Raw genomic sequence first — 20,764 nt, forward strand, 5'->3', positions numbered from 1 at the left:
CTCGTGAGAGAAGCAGCGAGATTAATTTATCTCACATCTGCAGAATATTACATAATTGAAAAATATTAAGAATTTTAAATTACAAATTTACATAGCAAGAAGAAAAGAGCTGTCTATAAAAGAGGACCACTTACAACTTAAAAACTACATTTTTAGTGGGCCAAATGCATCAATTCACAGAAATTAAATTTGGCCAACTGAAGTGATTTATTGTATCACAGCTGATTGGTCCAGTTTCAGTTTAAGATCTCTTATCCAGAACATAACCTGCCCTGGAGCAGGTTAGCCGTGGAGCGTAAGTTACTATGGAGATGAACATTGATAAAAACCAAACCACTTTAATGGTACCTAAAACCCAGGATTGGCACAAACTAAGCTTAAACATATCTGGCTATCCACCTAAACTGGCTTTATGGTATTGGCCGCAGGTTTATTCTTGCCTACTTACTCTTAAATCTTATTATATTAAGCTATTATTTAGATAGTCAGCTAGCTAACAGTAAAGGAATTTCAGTCAAATACAAGCTATTTTCGCTGTGTATGTAAAAAATACAATAAACTTTTATTTTTTTATTGTATTATTTTTATAAATATGCACTACTTTAATGACAAGGCAATGACAAGAAAATTATAATAAAGAATAGCAGTCGGAGCAGCAATTGTTCTCCCCTCTGCCATGTTTAAAGTTTATGGCACGCCAACTTGGGAACATGGGTATCAAAATTATCCCAGCGCTTCCCAGTGTGACTTAAGTGTGTGTTCATGTCTAATTTTTAACTAGGAAACTCATATTTAAGATCATTCTGATACCACATGAAGGCAGCATTAATATCCTCCACAACTAACTACAAACTAACTTTCAAAAATGCCTCCATTTAGCAACACCCAAACTTCCTAAAATCCAATCAATTCCCAAGGACGAAATCAAGTCCCATCCTACATATTTTTCTCCATTTAGAAGCCGTTTCCCTCTGATATATGTCACATTAGGGAAGAAAAGACCATAGTAACTTCTGTTTCATGCTGACTTAACTTGATGTGCCGCCCACATTACATACACTATAGACTCACATGTAACAGTATGTTATATTAATAGTCCTGTTATTCTCACCTGATATCGTGATCGACGCTGCACAGTGGAGACATAAGCTCAAATGTCTGGGAGAACTTTACTACCTGAGAACAAAAAGTAAAAGACTAGATGTTTGCATTCTCTAAAGAAAATGTGAGCAGTGAGCAGTGTTTGCTGTACAAAACATGCTGCAACAATTCTAGGGTGATTTGCAGGACATTGCTACGGTCTTCTGAGCAGTTTCTAGATGATTTCTTAGTCTGAAGTCTGATATATTCTGGTACATATGGTTCTATTTTATCGTTCGTCAAGTACTGTAAATCTAATAGCCTAGAAATGCATGATTATAGGTAGAAGTGTGATCAATGCTGTTTGAAAAGGCACAACACTGATTGAAAAAGCACAAATAATAACTTTAAAATGAATAACGGATTTGATCAAATAATCTAAAAGGTTTCTTAGACTGATTATCCAACAAGCAGAAGGATCCAGTGATATTTGAATGAACATATAGAATAAAGAAATGGTTGCGTTTTGGACAAATTAGAGCGATTTTGTTTCTAAAACAAAGCAGACAGTCACTGTAATGTCACATTTAATATGCAGGCATCATCTTTTTATCCCTATTACTTCTAAGTTAACTCTGAACTATCAAGTACTGAAGCATGGTGCCCTCTACTGGTTGAATGATATATGCAGTCAGTGACAAATTTGCATGGAAAACAAGCCACCCGCAAAGAAAAAATTGTTATTACTTTAAGTCATGCTATAGAGCGGTGAAGTGATGATGCATTTTTGTAGCCCAACCTTGAAGTTAGCATTACCCTGAACAATAAAAGTTTATGATTCTTACATGTTTTGTCTATCATAATAATGCACATTTTTGAAGCCTAAATACAATCAGAACAAGGAAAAAGCTAAAAGTAATATTATTATTAATAATAATATGAATGAATAATTAATTAGATTTCTATATATCGCTTTCTCTGAACTCAAAGCACTTTACATATGGAAGGCGGAATCTCTTAAACCACCACCAATGTGCAGCATCCACCTGATTGATGGGATGGCAGCCATATTGCGCCAGGATGCCCACCACACACCAGCTTATTGGTGGGGAGCAGACAGAGGCTGTGTCCGAAATCATCCCCTATACCCTTAAACAGGGCACTGCATGTGGAAACAGCCTTTTATAGTGGTGTCCGAAACCATAGAGGATGTTACTGAGTGTACTCATTCAATCCCATAATGCACCACAATATTGAGTGTACAACTGATGTACACTCAACAGTTAGAGAATACCTATATTGTAGTGTGAGTGTCGTGTACAACAAGTTCCCGCTCTCCCCAAAAGATGCCGCCCGCAGCTGAATCAATCATCCATCCATTTTCTAACTTGTCCAATGTTGCTACAGCGTAATATCATTAAGGTATAAATTCCTTTTTAATGTATTAATTGTTTATTAAGGCAGGTTTAAACCTGCTAGTTTCCATGACAGAGTTCAAGATAAATCTTTTCATCTCACTACTGGAGCTGCAGTTTCAAATGATTATTAAACAGCAAAAAACTATGCAAAGCGGCAGCCCTTCCAGCACACTTAGTGTCCGAATTCACTCACTCGTTTTTATTCACTCCCTCAAGTGGACTATGTTAGTGGACTGGTGTAGGGAATACTGAATGAGGGTCTAGAGGGCGATTTCGAATACAGCTAGAGTGATAAAGCCAACTGGCATATACAGTATATGGGGATGATTAGGAGGCCAATAGGCAAATTTGGGATTGTTAATGAGGAACACAGGAACTCGGTTTAACATTTCATCCAAAGGATGGTGCTTTTTGACAAAATAGTGTCCCCATCACTACAACCCCATCAAGACCCACACAGACCACAGGGTGAGCACCTCCTGCTGGCCTCACTAACACCTCTTCCAGCAGCCTCCTTTTCCCAGGCGGTCTCCCATCCAGGCCCAACCCTGCTTAGCTTCAGTGGGCAACCAGTCTTGGGCAAAAGGGTGATATGGCTGCTGGATTAAATGTTAGCTAGAGTCCTGCAATGGGTCGGGTAGTAGCACGGATGAAAAATATGTGTAGTATTTGTATGTCTAAATTACCATTACACATATGCAACAATATGACATTTGACCCATCACATCACTATCCACAGCGACAGTGCGATTTTCCGTAGCCTCGTATTGTTCGAGCACTGAGAGTGAGAGATACTTTCGCACAGCTGGATTTGTAATTCAAGAACGGAGAACGCAACTTAAACCTGGGACTGTGGACGAAATCCTTTTCCTGCACAGTAACCTTAAGGGAAAGTAAGTGCATAGGCTATAGGCTATTGTTTGTGAGTGACAGGCTCAGGTTGTATTTTTTCTTTTTTTTTCTTTTTAATTTTTCTATTTGCGTATAGTTATCAGGTTTATTCATGACGCTGTTGTGATGTTGAGAGAGGTGCGAGATAAAAAATTTAAAAAAGCACTTTAACTGGAATGATTTTAGCGTGTGTGATTTATCACAGGCACAGGTCGGGTAACAGGACAAATATTAATGGGTTTGGGCCGGTGCGAATTTAATTTTGATATTATAACGGGTGACAAGTCAGATCTGGTGATGAACTTTTGCGGGTATGGGCGGGTCTCCAAAAAAGGACCTGTGAAGGACTCTGATATAAGCTATAAAGGATGGCACATGACTTCAGTGTCACCATCGCAAGCTTCTGACAACTCTTTCAGTCTTTTTTAGAAAAAAAAAAGAACATTTGACATGAAAGTTAGAGTTAAAATAGTTTGCAAAAGCATGATTATAAACACGACGATGCTGTGAATGCGGACTACCTTTTTCAAGACAAGTAAAAGCTTTAAAAACATCACAAAAGGGAATTACTGATGTATTCAATCTGATCAAATGTAAATGCATATAAATACGAGTGTATCGTGGAATGTATACGGCAAAACAATTTTTAGCATGCATATGCTATGCTGTTGTTCGCGTGCATATGATACGCACTTTATGGCGTGTAGCTATATGACATGCTCTTGGTTAGGATTAGGGTGGTGGTGTGGGTGGTTCGTCCGTATAATAGGCCATAAAGTGCGTATTGAAAAAAGTGCATATTTAAGTGCGTAGAAATTCCTTTTGCCATTTACATTCCACGACAAAGCACACTCTTGCATCTTGTCATTGTATTTCCGTGAGATCCAGCTGGATGTATTATATGTCATAGAATAAATAGTGAAAATATTTCAGGCATTAAGACATTAACCAAATAACCATTCAAAAACCCAGTGACTTTGGGACAATGCAACCAGAAGTGCTAAAATGCCAATTCTTTTCCAAGTTTTGGACAACAAAGATATGTCATCCAAACATCACACCACTGTCATCATGTTACTGATTAATAATACATATATAATATATAATAAATAATGAAAATATTAATTTTAAATAAATGTAGTAAAATAGAATAAATTATTTAATGGATTAATCAAATCAAATTTGCTGAATAGCTTTTCGTTTTGTCGCACTCCCACTTTAAGTCCCGCCCACAGCCACATTCACACATAATTTTGTAATTGCAGAATGCAGATTATAGCTTCACACAACTAATTTGAGGTATCATTCATGTCCATAGAACAAACAATATTAAGTTCCACATTCCAATGCGTTTGTGAAAAAAAAAAACTAAGAATGAGCAATATTGACGCTCTGTTTAGCTAGAGCTTAGGAAGTAAACCCAGCCAACATGTGTATGTGGGGCCCACGTGGGTAAAACATGGGCTACTGGGTTACAGAGTGGGCATGGGCTCAAAATGGGCATCTTATCTGGGGCCCACTTGGGTGAACTAAGTAGGTCCCACATGAGCAAACCCAGCTGGGCTCCCCATGTGGGACCAAGTTGGTTCACTAATGGAAAATTAGTACATGGGTTGAAAATGGGCTACTCAGTGGTCTAACTCATTCACAGTCAAGACAAGTGCAAACACAGTCAATTCCAAAGGTTGATTATATGGATAGATAGTACACAAATATCACCTTTGATAGAAATTTGTATTATTTTGGCACTTAAACACAATGTGACTTCAATCTAATCGAAGTCTTAAAATGCCAGCACAATTGCAATTTTACAAAATATTCTGCTATAGTGGTAACAGGCATCAAGAGCAGAGAAAAAGACAAAAAAGTTTATTTTGTGATCACAGAACAGCGCCATGCAGGGACCATTTTAGCTTTTATTCTAAAAGTTTCCACATTGAGCGAAATATGTCCATTCTTAAATGTTTAATATTCCATAGATCTTTAATAAATGTTTATTTTGTCACAGAACAACTAGTTTCCACTGAGCAATGAGATCTGAGGAGCTTTATCCATCTACTCAGCTGTCTGTGCTTTTTCCCCTTTTTTATTTAGTGCTAATTCAAATAATAAATGCACAAAAGATATCCAATATAGTAACACTTTAGAGCAGTGGTTTTCAAACCTGCCCTAGAGGCACAACAGCCCTGCACATTTTTTGTGTCTCCTTCATGTTTATCTCACCTGATTCAACTCATCAGCTCATTAGTAGAGACTGCACTAAATTGGTGTGTCTGATAAGGGAGACATACAAAGTGTGCAGGGCTGGGGTGCGTCCAGGACAGGTTTGAAAACCACTGCTTTAGATTACTGTTCCAAATAATTTGTAATCTCTTTAGAAGGATTTGGAAATACTGAGTCCTTATTAGTAGGTTACACCAGGATCTTCACTTTATAATTAATTATATGATTTTGTATGTCGTCCTCATCTATCACACCTGATTCCACTCATGAGCTCATTAGTAAAGACTGCAAAACCTGAGTGTGTCAGATATAGTGAGACATACAAAATCTGCAGGGCTGGGGGTAAGCCTATTCCAAGACAGGTTTGACACCATAACCATGTATTTTATAACATATCTGCTTGTGATTCTTATTAAGTGGGGTCATGTTTTTAAGATTCTTAAACTTCTTCAGAGACTTCTTAACAGAAGTTTCTGAAATCCTGACAGCTTGGACTTCTGGAGACTCCAGGTAGGTTGCAGTTCTGGAAAATTGTGGTGCTGGAGACTAAAGGGTTTCTGATGGTTTGCACTATTTCATCTAAATTAACTTGATGTGGGGTACCAAAAGGCTTTAACTATAAAAAAGGGGATTAGAAAGTGGCACAATGGTTGATTTTAATTAGTTTGGTCTTTTTTTTTTCCAAAGGGCTTTTGGGAGAGCGCTGACTGACAGGGGAGTGTCGAGCTGCACTGTTTGTCTTTGATTTGTTTGTGAAATGCATTTATCTTGGACTACTTTTTGATACTTGTGTTATAAAGTTGTAAATATAGTAAGTCATTTTCAAATTATTCCAAATAAACCTGCATAATAAACTAAAGCATGAACTACTGGTTTCTGTTCATTGAATACCTTTAACATTTTTGTATAGTTAGTGGATTACATAGGGGTTTACTATAAGATACTCCAAACAGAAAATATGTTAACCCATATATATATAATCTCTATATACCTGTTGTGGACCATAAGAGCCCTACATAACCTCTATCTGGGTCCCGTCATCAACCCATATGGGTAGACCTATGTAGGCCCTAAATAGGTGCTACCTGGGTTACTCATATGGGCCAGGTATGAGCCCATCAAGACACCCATCATCAACCCATCCGGGCTAACCCATGTAGGCCTCAAATGGGTGCGACCTGGGTTACCCGTATGAGCCTATCAAGAGACCCATCATTAACTCATCTGGGCTAACCCATGTGGGGCCTCCATGGAAACTGAGGAAAAAATTAGCTGGGTCCCAGTTGGGTAGCCCAGGTGGGCCCCAGATATCAGCCCATGTGCATATCAGCCAATGAGCAACCTCTTTGGGCTCCACATGGGTGTGTTGTCTGGGAAGGAACAATGAGAGGATGACCAGCTGAATTATTCAAGAAAGGTGGAATGTATGAAAGACAAAAAAGGTTAGACCAAAATCATAAGAGAAAAGGAGGACTGAGAAGTGATCTCACAGGGGAGTGGATGTCTTCTAGCAGAAGCACAGAGCAGCGCTCACACTGCAGCAACGTCAGCGCACGCTGCATGATCTTTCTCACAATCTTCTCCAGGTCCGTCTGCTCCTCAAACAGATCATTCACCACCTCCAGCAGGGCCTTGACAAACAACAGCAGAAGCTCGAAATGTACTCAGATAGCACAGGCCTTCAAGCTTTTAGACAGGATTATTAAATATTTGAAACCTTGAGACCTGAGGATTGTAAACAAGCTTACAAGCTGCACTGTCTGAGACGTCTAGAAATCGGGTTTTTTTCAGAAACATTTCTGCAGATCTTGACTTACCCTGCTCCTCTCATACTCCTTGCGGGATTCAGAGAAGAGTTTGGCATTGGAGATCGATATTCCGCAGAATGGTAGATACATTTGCAGCACCTGTAGAGAGAAGTTTGATGCCTTTAAAGCTTCAGTCAGATTGATGCATGGCGGTGAGATATTGAGAGGGAAAAAAAGAACTGGAGGCATCACATCAATTCTGCTTCTTTGTATTTCTAGGGCATTTATAACAGCACAGCCTGCTTTCTGCTTTCAGTGCTGCTTGGCATAAATAATTCTAAAGAGAATTTCTGTGCTATTAATTACTATCTATAGAGAGATGTTTTGAAGCAGCGATGAAAGTAAAGAAATGAGATGCACGTGTTCAGACTGACTGCAGTACTGGATCTGCTGTACTGAAATTTTTTTATTGACTCTGATGTATGTAATTTTCATGTGCTGATTAAGCCAATGACAATAATGACCTCTATTCACAGTTTAAAGGGTTTTAGTTCACCCCAATATAATTTTTTTTTAAATCAATTACTCACCCTCATCATGCCATTCCAAACACATAAGACTTTTGTTCATCTTCGAAACGCAAATTAAGCTATTTTAAATAAAATCTGTGAGATTTCTGTCCCTCCATTGATAGTCCACACAACCACCACTTTGTCATTTCAAAAAGTTCATAAAGAGATCAAAATGAATCCGTATGACTTGAGCCTAAATCGCTTTTTATGTTGAACAGATTAAATATAGTTTTATTTGATCAGTGAACATAAACAGAAGCTCAACCGAATCTGCTTGACATGCAAGAACAAACCTCATTGGTTCTTGAGGAAGCTCAAACGTGATGTGTAACATGAGAATGAACCTCAGTGGCTCTTGAAACATGATGCGTAACATGAGAATGAACCTCAGTGGCTCTTGAAACGTGATGCGTAACATGAGAATGAACCTCAGTGGCTCTTGAAACATGATGCGTAACATGAGAACGAACCTCAGTGGCTCTTGAGGAAGCTCAAACGTGATGTGTAACATGAGAATGAACCTCAGTGACTCTTGAGGAAGCTCAAACGTGATGCGTAACATGAGAATGAACCTCATTGGCTCTTGAGGAAGCTCAAACGTGATGCGTAACATGAGAATGAACCTCAGTGGCTCTTGAGGAAGCTCAAACGTGATGCGTAACATGAGAATGAACCTCAGTGGCTCTTGAGGAAGCTCAAACGTGATGCGTAACATGAGAATGAACCTCAGTGGCTCTTGAGGAAGCTCAAACGTGATGCGTAACATGAGAATGAACCTCAGTGGTTCTTGAGGAAGCTCAAACGTGATGCGTAACATGAGAACGAACCTCAGTGGCTCTTGAGGAAGCTCAAATGTGATGCGTAACATGAGAATGAACCTCAGTGGCTCTTGAGGAAGCTCAAACGTGATGCGTAACGAGAACGAACCTCAGTGGCTCTTGAGGAAGCTCAAACGTGATGCGTAACATGAGAAAGAACCTCAGTGGCTCTTGAGGAAGCTCAAACGTGATGCGTAACGAGAACGAACCTCAGTGGCTCTTGAGGAAGCTCAAACGTGATGCGTAACATGAGAATGAACCTCAGTGGCTCTTGAGGAAGCTCAAACGTGATGCGTAACATGAGAACGAACCTCAGTGGCTCTTGAGGAAGCTCAAACGTGATGCGTAACATGAGAACGAACCTCAGTGGCTCTTGAGGAAGCTCAAACGTGATGCGTAACATGAGAACGAACCTCAGTGGCTCTTGAGGAAGCTCAAACGTGATGCGTAACATGAGAACGAACCTCAGTGGCTCTTGAGGAAGCTCAAACGTGATGCGTAACATGAGAACGAACCTCAGTGGCTCTTGAGGAAGCTCAAACGTGATGCGTAACATGAGAATGAACCTCAGTGGCTCTTGAGGAAGCTCAAATGTGATGCGTAACATGAGAACGAACCTCAGTGGCTCTTGAGGAAGCTCAAACGTGATGCGTAACATGAGAACGAACCTCAGTGGCTCTTGAGGAAGCTCAAACGTGATGCGTAACGAGAACGAACCTCAGTGGCTCTTGAGGAAGCTCAAACGTGATGCGTAACATGAGAACGAACCTCAGTGACTCTTGAGGAAGCTCAAACGTGATGCGTAACATGAGAACGAACCTCAGTGGCTCTTGAGGAAGCTCAAACGTGATGCGTAACATGAGAACGAACCTCAGGGGCTCTTGAGGAAGCTCAAACGTGATGCGTAACATGAGAACGAACCTCAGTGGCTCTTGAGGAAGCTCAAACGTGATGCGTAACATGAGAACGAACCTCAGTGGCTCTTGAGGAAGCTCAAACGTGATGCGTAACATGAGAACGAACCTCAGTGGCTCTTGAGGAAGCTCAAACGTGATGCGTAACGAGAACGAACCTCAGTGGCTCTTGAGGAAGCTCAAACGTGATGCGTAACATGAGAACGAACCTCAGTGACTCTTGAGGAAGCTCAAACGTGATGCGTAACATGAGAACGAACCTCAGTGGCTCTTGAGGAAGCTCAAACGTGATGCGTAACATGAGAACGAACCTCAGTGGCTCTTGAGGAAGCTCAAACGTGATGCGTAACATGAGAACGAACCTCAGTGGCTCTTGAGGAAGCTCAAACGTGATGCGTAACGAGAACGAACCTCAGTGGCTCTTGAGTAGGGTTGGGCATCGTTTTGATTTAAACGATTCTGATTCCGATTCCGATTCTTACTTTCGATTCTGGTTCTTTTCGATTCTCGATTCCGATTCTTTGAGGGGTGGAGTCAAAACATGTCACATTGATATTCAATGCTATTTTCAATACAACAGGGGAAAAACGCTGCATATACTGTCAATTAGATATTTTTTATATAATTTTTTTTTTGTCTGTCTTTTGAAAGTCTAGGCAATCAAACATTTCTTCTGAAGAGATCACTTTATATGATAAAGCTTTTAAGCTTTTTCTCATATATAAACATTGATCAATTACTATTAAAATTATCTCACAAATATTTGCTAACTCAATGTATTTTTTACAACGGGGTAATTGTGTTGCAATAGTTTACACACAGCACAAGTAAGCTTGATTTTGAATGGTAAATTGAATAAACAAAGATACATATTACAAAAAATAGCACAAATAAATACAATAGAATAAAAGGTATAAATGAAATAGACTGCTTTATTTTTTCAGGTAGGTCTAACATTCAGGTAAGAAACTGAAAAAAAAAACGCAAAGTGGCTAAATAAATTTAAAATAACATTGGATAATGTTTTTGCAAAAAATTAAATAGTTTCATATAAAACCATTAAAGTTAGACAAGTTGATCAGTCAAGAGCAGTGTGATTGTTTGTCTTTTTGTAGTTTGACTTTGAATAACAAATGACTGCTGTCCCTTTAAGAACTGCTTGTTTCAGACTGTGTTTACATACTGTTCAAAATGTGCACTGAGAATTAGTTTGAGTGTATTTGACCAATAATTAGCTGGAAAAAGAAGCGAATATTTGCACTTGTATGTCAGGGGCGGCTTTATTACGGTAGGCTATGTGTGTGTGCGCTTCAGATGTGAGCTTGAAATCTGCGGGGATTCGTAGAATTATGTGCAATCCCGCGCGAAATTCAGACCGATCACACACACTAACACTAACACGCTGTCGTAAGGAAAAGTCCAGCAGAACTCGCGTCCGTCGTGTTCAGAGGTTAACCGGCTGAATGAGAATATGCGGCTGCGTGTCAACTCGCTGTCGGTCAGAGAGGAGAGGAGAGGAGAGCAGCTGGGATGGATTGTGTAGGCGGTATCTTTTCAGATATTTCAGTATCGATATTTTTGACAACACTAGTTGCACTGTGCCGACCCAGGCTTTTAAAAGTGAAATAAATCCACACTTCAGAGCAGCTTACCGGGCTTCCATGAACAAGCGGGCGCGCAAGCACCGGAAATCAGGTGGCCATGGAAACCAAAACTTGCGCGCTTGGAACTGAAGATCGGAACCGAAAATAAATTTTCTAAACGATTCCAATGGAATCTTTATTTTTTAAACGGTTCCAAGTTGGAACCGGTTCTCGATGCCCAACCCTACTCTTGAGGAAGCTCAAACGTGATGCGTAACATGAGAACGAACCTCAGTGGCTCTTGAGGAAGCTCAAACGTGATGCGTAACATGAGAATGAACCTCAGTGGCTCTTGAGGAAGCTCAAACGTGATGCGTAACATGAGAACGAACCTCAGTGGCTCTTGAGGAAGCTCAAACGTGATGCGTAACATGAGAACGAACCTCAGTGGCTCTTGAGGAAGCTCAAACGTGATGCGTAACATGAGAATGAACCTCAGTGGCTCTTGAGGAAGCTCAAACGTGATGCGTAACATGAGAACGAACCTCAGTGGCTCTTGAGGAAGCTCAAACGTGATGCGTAATATGAGAACGAACCTCAGTGGCTCTTGAGGAAGCTCAAACGTGATGCGTAACATGAGAACAAACCTCAGTGGCTCTTGAGGAAGCTCAAACGTGATGCGTAACATGAGAACGAACCTCAGTGGCTCTTGAGGAAGCTCAAACGTGATGCGTAACGAGAACGAACCTCAGTAGCTTTTGAGGAAGCTCAAACGTGATGCGTAACATGAGAACGAACCTCAGTGGCTCTTGAGGAAGCTCAAACGTGATGCGTAACATGAGAATGAACCTCATTGGCTCTTGAGGAAGCTCAGACGTGATGCGTAGCATGAGAACGAACCTCAGTGGCTCTTGAGGAAGCTCAAACATGATGCGTAACATGAGAACGAACCTCATTGGCTCTTGAGGAAGCTCAAACGTGATGCGTAACATGAGAACGAACCTCAGTGGCTCTTGAGGAAGCTCAAACGTGATGCGTAACATGAGAATGAACCTCATTGGCTCTTGAGGAAGCTCAAACGTGATGCGTAACATGAGAATGAACCTCAGTGGCTCTTGAGGAAGCTCAAACGTGATGCGTAACATGAGAAAGAACCTCAGTGGCTCTTGAGGAAGCTCAAACGTGATGCGTAACATGAGAATGAACCTCAGTGGCTCTTGAGGAAGCTCAAACGTGATGCGTAACATGAGAATGAACCTCAGTGGCTCTTGAGGAAGCTCAAACGTGATGCGTAACATGAGAACGAACCTCAGTGGCTCTTGAGGAAGCTCAAACGTGATGCGTAACATGAGAATGAACCTCATTGGCTCTTGAGGAAGCTCAAACGTGATGCGTAACATGAGAACGAACCTCAGTGGCTCTTGAGGAAGCTCAAACGTGATGCGTAACATGAGAACGAACCTCAGTGGCTCTTGTGGAAGCTCAAACGTGATGCGTAACATGAGAATGAACCTCAGTGGCTCTTGAGGAAGCTCAAACGTGATGCGTAACATGAGAATGAACCTCAGTGGCTCTTGAGGAAGCTCAAACGTGATGCGTAACATGAGAACGAACCTCAGTGGCTCTTGAGGAAGCTCAAACGTGATGCGTAACATGAGAACGAACCTCAGTGGCTCTTGAGGAAGCTCAAACGTGATGCGTAACATGAGAACGAACCTCAGTGACTCTTGAGGAAGCTCAAACGTGATGCATAACACAAGAATGAACCTCATTGGCTCTTGAGGAAGCTCAAACGTGATGCGTAACATGAGAATGAACCTCAGTGGCTCTTGAGGAAGCTCAAACGTGATGCATAACACAAGAATGAACCTCATTGGTCCTCGCATATCAAGCAAACATACTTGAGCTTCCATTTAACACAACTGATGTGTGAAGTTTTTATGTGAATAAAAGTCTAAATTCTGTTCATCATATAAAGTGATCGTCTCTTCAGAATTTTTTTTAATAAATTGCTCAATTCATATGGATTCGTTTTACAATCTCTATATGAACTTTTTTGTGTGTCAAAGTGTCAGTTCATTTAAATTTTCTTAACTTGAGTTTTGAAGATGAATGAAAGTCTTACGGGTTTAGAACAACACGAGTGAGTACATCAACAGAGTCTGACAGAGACGTGAAGAAATTGTTGAAGAAAGTTGTTATTTTTGTTTACTTTTTGCGCATAAAAAGTATTCTCATTGCTTCATAAAATTAAGGTTGAACCACTGGAGTCACATGGACTTTTTTTTAACAATGTTGGCCACTCCCCATTGACAAGTGTTTATTTCCGCGAAAGTGGGTACTCTGTTGAAGTTTAAAAGTATTGGATCTGCCCAGAGCCACTCTGGATCTGCCATAACCAATCGCTAATGTTTGGTTGTGACATATGTTATGCGCACTTCGCCTGTTTCACACAAATCTGTCAAAATAAACGTGCACTTGTTCAGGCCACCTTAGTGATAAAATCATAGGATAAAACCTAACACTGGTGCATTCGGATTGCGATTTATTCACGCCACGGTGGAGGGGAGAGTTTTGTGATCGGGAATGAGCCGCTCATATGGTCCGTAACATGATTGTTAAAATGTCATATGCTTGGTATGATAATAAATGCTGCTTTAGATAACGGACCAATTCAAATGTTTATGTGCTTTTATTTTAATTTGTTTGAGAGGTGATGAAATATATTGCTCTTGTAAATACTTGCCAGCATTTTAAAGAAATACAAGTCAAGAAATGCATCCAAATAACAGCAAAGCAAGACCGTACGATGCCCTGCAGTGTTTAAAAAAGATTATAAAATGTGAATTTTGAAGTGATATATTCTTAAAAACTCAGAGATGTGGATTCGAACACACGACCTCTGTTTGTCAAAAGCAGTAGGTAATTCGGCTGGGGATTTTTACGCGGGTGGTGGGAGATGGACGCCAATAAAATAACTGACTAGCTCGGCCCCTGTAAATGATGGCAATACCTTCTGAATCCGACTGCACGAGTAATGGAGCGAGCTGGAAAATTAAACTTTTCCGGAATTTACCCTGTTGGGGAGGAGGGCCACAACATCATGGCCACCAACAAACCCCAGCAAAGATTGTTATTGCTCCGGTTTTAACTTCTGGATATTTGGCAGCGGTGCCACAACGGACTGAATGGTTTCGTTCGCATCTTTCTTCGCCGCCATTACTGAGCTACAACTCAAAATAGCGCATGACATCAACGTCATCGTTCTCAGCCACTCCCTCTGTTCGCTGATTCGACCGATAAAAATTTGTTCGGAGAAATCCTAGAATACACAGCAGTCCCAGACGTAGTACAGAAGGAAAATATAAATTGAGCGGAAGTACGTAGGAGGGCAGAGCCAGGCTAGGGTCAGAGAGCCATCGGATTTCATCAAAAAATAACTTCATTTGTGTTCTGAAGATGAACGAAGGTCTTACAGGTTTGGAACGACATGAGGGTGAGTAATTAATGACAGAATTTTCGTTCGGGTGAACTAATCCTTTAATTTGTGAGTGTAAGCGATTTTAAGACATTAGGAGAGCAACAAAGTATCAGATGTAGCTTTGATGTATGCATTCGTTCAGTACATGTACAAAATGACCACAGGGTTTCTAAGGTTATGAATATAAATAATAAATCTTCTCAAATGAATAACTCATTTGCTAAATATATCACTACTCCAGCATGGCAGGATATTTGCTAAGGTGTTAATTCATAGATCTCTTTTAATTTAGCACACGCAATCATCTTCACACTCTAGAGTTTCATTACCAGCAAAAGTTTGGGCACTATAGTAATAGGCATCAGGAGAATGCTATAGGCTATAAATCCAGTACTTGGAACAGATTTTATAATATAATATCAGCATGAAGCCGAGTGAAAAGGAGAACTGAGCTTACCTTCTCATCGTCCTCAGTGAATGGAGTTCCGCTGGGGTTCTTGTTGATGGCCTGAACTACACCAATGACTTCACCATCACTGTTGCGGATGGCCATGCACAGAATGGACTGAGTCTTATAGCCCGTCAGCTTGTCAATTTCATCACTGAACCGATGGTCCTACACAAAAGGCAAAAAAAAAAAGGGTTCAATGTGTTTGGAAATGAAATGTGTCATTTTCTTCCAGTTATTTTTATCTGTATAAAGCAGCTTGTATTTCTTACCATATTATTTGAATGCTTTGTCATTATTATAAACACACTGGTTTGTAGCGTAAATTGTTTAACCATTTACTGCCCTTTGTCATTTTTCTAGTTATTTCTTTATAGTGGCTAATGAATCGAAATTCTTGCACATTCCCAGAAAATAGCTTACTTCCATGTTGCAAAATAAGTTGGATATAATAAGCGTCTAACAGGACCCTTTAAGGATATGTTTACAACATTACAGCATTGTTTTCAAATGAAAGCAGAAACGTTTTTAATGCATTTTTGGCCGTTCATTTACATCGCAACCTCTTTTTGGGAGCCTTAAAAAATGTGAATTGGTGAAAACGGTGACATCATCCGAATGCATATTACATGTGTTCTCAGGGTGTTTCATGACCTAGTAACATCGCCAACTACTGGCCTCGCATGCATTATATAGCCTTTTTAGTCATTTTCGCAGATTTGTGTAAACAGGGATCGTTTTGACAATGTTGTCTGTTTTAAGTACATCGTTGTTGTGCAAACAAAGGTGCTAGAACCTTTTTTTCTAAGGTGCAGTTTACCCAACACCCTTTTCAACTGAAAATGGAAACCTTTCATTTACACGACAATGCCGTTTTGGGGCATAAAAACACAAACTTTAGAAAATGGGTTTTTGAAAATGATACAGTTATGGTCTACAATCTAAACTAAAAAAACATGATTTTGAGAAAACGGTGATGTGATGCGCATGTGGTGAGTAATGTCTCTTTAGTTTATAAAGTGACATCGCCAACTACTGGCCTGGAAACAGAATACAGCGTTTTTAGCCGTTGTTGCGAGTCTGCGCGATCCAGGATCATTTTTGAACTGTGTACATTGTACATTGTTGTTGTTTAAACGTACCCTAAGAGTGTATTATTATAGACAATTATTTATCCGAAAATTTGCTGATAATTGTGATGTATTTTGATTTATTGTTGATTTATTGTAATTTTTAATGACTATACTTTTGCTGAATTACAAAAAAAGGAAAAAATATATATTTCATTTCCAACTACACTTACAGACTACCTAGGCTAATTCAAATCTAGTTTAAGATGATATGGGAAGAAAAATCTAACTGTTCCATCTTCACACTTGACTTTATACCAGTGAGGTAGAGGAAAAACTATGCATTGTCTTTTAGATCAATCTTCTAGCATATTAAGTAGTTTGCTTTTAGGGAAAAAACTGCTTTTATTTCCTCAAATCTTTAAGTAAAAAAGTATCCATTTCCTACTGGCTGCTAAGGGATAGTAGCACACTCATTGCACTGCATTAATGGATCTCCTCTGACCTATACTGGAGAAGGCTTGCCTGTGGCCATGATATAATGATGTGTACGCATAACTGGTAGCGTGGATTTAAAGATGGAGAAACAGTCAATTCTCTAATTGAGATTTCTTCACATGAAGATTTGAGGTTCTTGAATCTTTTATCTTAATCAAAATAATCAGGCAGCGATTCCAAGTAGAAATCACACAAAAGGTACTCTTCACTTAACTATTCTATTCTATCCCCCATATTAAAATTTCATATTTTTGCTGTAGCTGTTGGGTAAACAAGAGAACACAAAACCACAGAGACATACATCCAGGCAAGGGCAAACTACATGGAGATTTTACCAAGGCTGTAACCATGTCTTGAATATAGGGTGACCATTTATTTTAATTTTTTTTATAAAGCATAAAGAAACAGAAGAATGAATGAAATTCTAGGTTTAATTCTAGTTGGGAAATAATCCTTTTTGGGACAATTTGCAAACAATATTTGCATTAATTTGCATAAAATACTAGATTAGGTAAACCCAGCCTGATCTGTCGGCGATTTGATTTCGTCCTGCAATGTTCACTCTTGGTCTGGTGATAGATTTCCAGTGATTTCACTGGAAAGAATAGTTTATTGTTTAATGGCACTTCCATAATGTGTACATTTGAATGGTGGAAATGGTGGCATGGTGAAATGTTCAATGTTCAATATATATATGTACACATCATTGTGATCACAATGATGTGTACATATATATTGAACATTGAACATTTCACCATATATATACTTTTGAACTATATATATATATATATATATATATATATATATATATATATATATATATATAGTTCAAAAGTTTGGAAACATTACCATTTTTTAAATAAGTAGGCTGTTTTATGCTCATCAAGCCTGCATTTATTGGATCACAAAAAAAAAACAGTGATTTTTTCCCCCATTATTTCTCCATTCTATTTTGAATAAATGCTGTTCTTTTAAACTTTTACATTCATCAATGAATCCTGAAAAACTATCACAGTTTGCAGCAAAAAAATATTAAGCAGCACAACGCTGCGTAATTGCTTATGAAAATTCAGTTTTGTATCACAGACATAAATTATATTTTAAAGTATTTAAAAATATAAAACCATTACTTTAAATTGTAATAATATTTTACAATATTCTGTATTTTTGATCAAACAAATGCAGGCTTTGATGAGCAAAAGAGACTTTTTTCAAAAACATTACACTTTTGACCGGTTCTAATATGCTTGCTAGGCTATATTATTTATATTATAGCCCAAGTCTCCAACAACTTTATTTTTTATGTAGCCCAGTGTATTACAAATACATTTTAAAAGATTCGTTATGAAATGTAGCCAAATTAATTTTTCCAGGCGCAATTAAGTCGAATTAATTTGGAGCCACTGACACAATTAGCAATACGTCAATAATCTGAATGACTATAAAAAATAATAATAAATACAAAATGTGGTTTTAATATGGATTTTTTTATATGCAAGTCAAAGTTGTATAATAAAGTTTTTCTTTAAAAAAAATCTAACCGCGGTCGTTTGAGTCACAGGTATGAGTTTACTGTTGTTATGGTTCTACCTCATATGCGTTCGGGATGTTGACGGTTTCTCCGTGTTCTGCTACATAACCTATGATGCCCTTTCCCCACGGAACCTGCACCTCGTTCGAGTCCAGAGTGCTCGAGGAGGGTCGTACCGTCGTACCCGAGTGCACGTCAAAAAACTTGGACACGAGTGTCCTCTTATGAGACGGTCCCTCCACTAGGAAAAGCGAACACCTGTCTGCATTTACCATGATGCACACATTGATAAGAATCTTGTAACTGAGGTTCGTCATATCAAGTTCGTTAGAAATGTCCTTAACCAGCTCGAGGAAGAACTCCCTCTCGTTTGACTCTTTGAGTCTGTATTTGTAGTCAATGGCGCTGGAGGCATATTGAGGCACGTTCACCCGGGACTCGAGCAGAGCGCTCAAGATGTGCGCGGTGGTCGGCGGTAACGAGCTGGCTTTTCGCAAGAGCGCGCGCCGTCGCATACTTGACTGGGACTCGTGAGCCGTGAGACTGACGTGCTCGTCGTAGGTCCGGTGCGCCGTCATCGCTTTGGACCGGGCGAAGTTTCTGCGGAGCTCCATGTGGGACGATCTGCGCTTCAATCCATCGGGGTTCGTGGGCCAGAATGGATCCCTCGCGACCCCGCGTTTCTCCTCCACCGGAGACGTTTTGGACGGCTGATGCTCTTTGATCCACCTGCTCAGGGTGTCACATTTTCCCTTTCTAACGAGATATTCCTCAAAAAGCTCTGGATGGCAATCCAAAAATGCCTCCACGTCGGAAAAATCAAAAGTTGTCATGTCGATAGCCACAAATGACACAGCCAAAGTGATCTGAAATCGTCTAGCAGCGTTCAGCTCACTACTACTGCTGTACACACATCACACATCCATATCACTGTTCTCCAGCCTTCCTCCTCGCGTCGGTCTTTTATAAAGCTCGTGGAGTTGACTGCAAGCGACGACGCTGAAAAAATAAAGCAATTTCGAGCAGTTTGACAGGTAAGACGCAGGTCTCCTCTGGGAAGGACTTACATAAACTTACAAGCAAACGAGTTAATTTGTTGTGACTGAAAATCAATGTTTCTTCTGTGTCTAGTGGTAGTTTAACGAACACTGTTTTTTGTTTTGTGAAGCTCTTTTTATGTGGTGTGGCTTCATCACACTTGCTTAGCGTGTGTGTGTGTGTGAGAGAGAGAGAGAGAGAGAGAGAGAGAGAGAGAGAGAGAGAGAGAGAGAGAGAGAGAGAGAGAGAGAGAGAGAGAGAGAGAGAGAGAGAGAGAGAGAGAGAGAGAGAGAGATTATTTTCCAATACCTTTTTTAAAATTATTTAATTAAGCGCTAATGAGCTTATGGCTTTTGAAGTAGCCCCAGTCTGAAAATCATGACTGCTTTCATTTGTCATTAAGGAATCCCTTTAATCTAAGTCTGTCCAATATGTACCCGACAGGATGAATAGCTCATTGTTTCCTGTTAGCACAGAGAACAGTCATTATGAATTTAATATTAAATAAAAACAACTTTTGAATTGAACTTTGTATTGCTTTATATTGTCGCTGAAGGGAATTTATCTTGGACTCTGGTGCTGTATGCAATACATAATACCTCCTTCAAATCATTATATAAATCATTTGGCAGATACCAAAGCGACAAGGTACATTTTATCAGTTCATTCATTCACTGGAACTCAATCACACCCATGATGTTGGCATTGCTCTACTGTTTGAAGAACTACAGGAATACTGAAAAATCATAACAAAAATTACCACATCAAATGCATTGTAAAACATCGTAGAACTAGCCCGACAAGCCAGACCCACATCAAAATGTTTGGTCTGGAAACTCACCAATGACAGGGCTCAATCCGAGATGCGGGATAAACGGTTGTCTTTCAAACTCCCTCTGCACACAACTAGGGATGGCTGACGCGAACCTGTCGTTTCGACGCTGTGTCGAGATCCCGAAGCGCAGATGTTTCGAAACACTGCTCCGAGCTGTGATTCGACACACCCATGTCACGTGACTACCGCTAAACGAAGCGCTGAAGTGTTTCATCAGGTGCGCCTGTCGAAACTGCTTTGATTAAAAGGGGCGGGAACAAACCACACAGTCACACATCTGAATGAACCTCATTCCCCACAGTTTAAAAGAGAAGTTAATCCATCTTCACCTCATGGGTTTTGTGAGAGGAGAGAGATTGTGATAAAGCCTAAGTGAGATATATTGTGCATAGTAACACATTCACATAGGCTAACTTAGAATTATAAAATATGTAGAATTATATAGATATATAGAAGATATATCCTAGATATCCATAGGTAATATATATTTCTATTTTATTCGTTTATTTAATAGACCAAGCATATTCATGAACATTGTTGTAGGCTATAAAAATTCACAATGTAAATATGCCAGAATTAGTAAAAATAACTATTTTTCGTCTGCAGTCCCTGCAGA

General features: G+C 39.6%; 1 protein-coding gene across 2 annotated transcripts in view; it reads right to left on the bottom strand.

Moving 5' to 3' along the window:
* pde11al (phosphodiesterase 11a, like) overlaps nt 1-19,661 on the bottom strand; it is a 35,658-nt gene extending 15,997 nt beyond the window's left edge. The window contains exons 1-5 of one of the 2 annotated variants that reach the window (XM_067449080.1): nt 18,335-19,661; nt 15,186-15,344; nt 7,430-7,519; nt 7,103-7,243; nt 1,112-1,176 (exon numbers count right to left, since the gene is read on the bottom strand). In XM_067449080.1, the coding sequence (XP_067305181.1) occupies nt 1,112-1,176; nt 7,103-7,243; nt 7,430-7,519; nt 15,186-15,344; nt 18,335-19,108 (1,229 nt within the window). In that variant the 5' untranslated portion in view covers nt 19,109-19,661. Of the gene's footprint in view, nt 1-1,111; nt 1,177-7,102; nt 7,244-7,429; nt 7,520-15,185; nt 15,345-18,334 lie in introns of those variants that run through there. The other variant, XM_067449081.1, reaches the window with a different exon arrangement.
* Between the last annotated feature and the right edge of the window lie 1,103 nt (nt 19,662-20,764).

Source organism: Pseudorasbora parva, chromosome 7 (assembly GCF_024679245.1).
Source record: "Pseudorasbora parva isolate DD20220531a chromosome 7, ASM2467924v1, whole genome shotgun sequence".
In the NCBI taxonomy this organism is placed as follows: domain Eukaryota; kingdom Metazoa; phylum Chordata; class Actinopteri; order Cypriniformes; family Gobionidae; genus Pseudorasbora; species Pseudorasbora parva.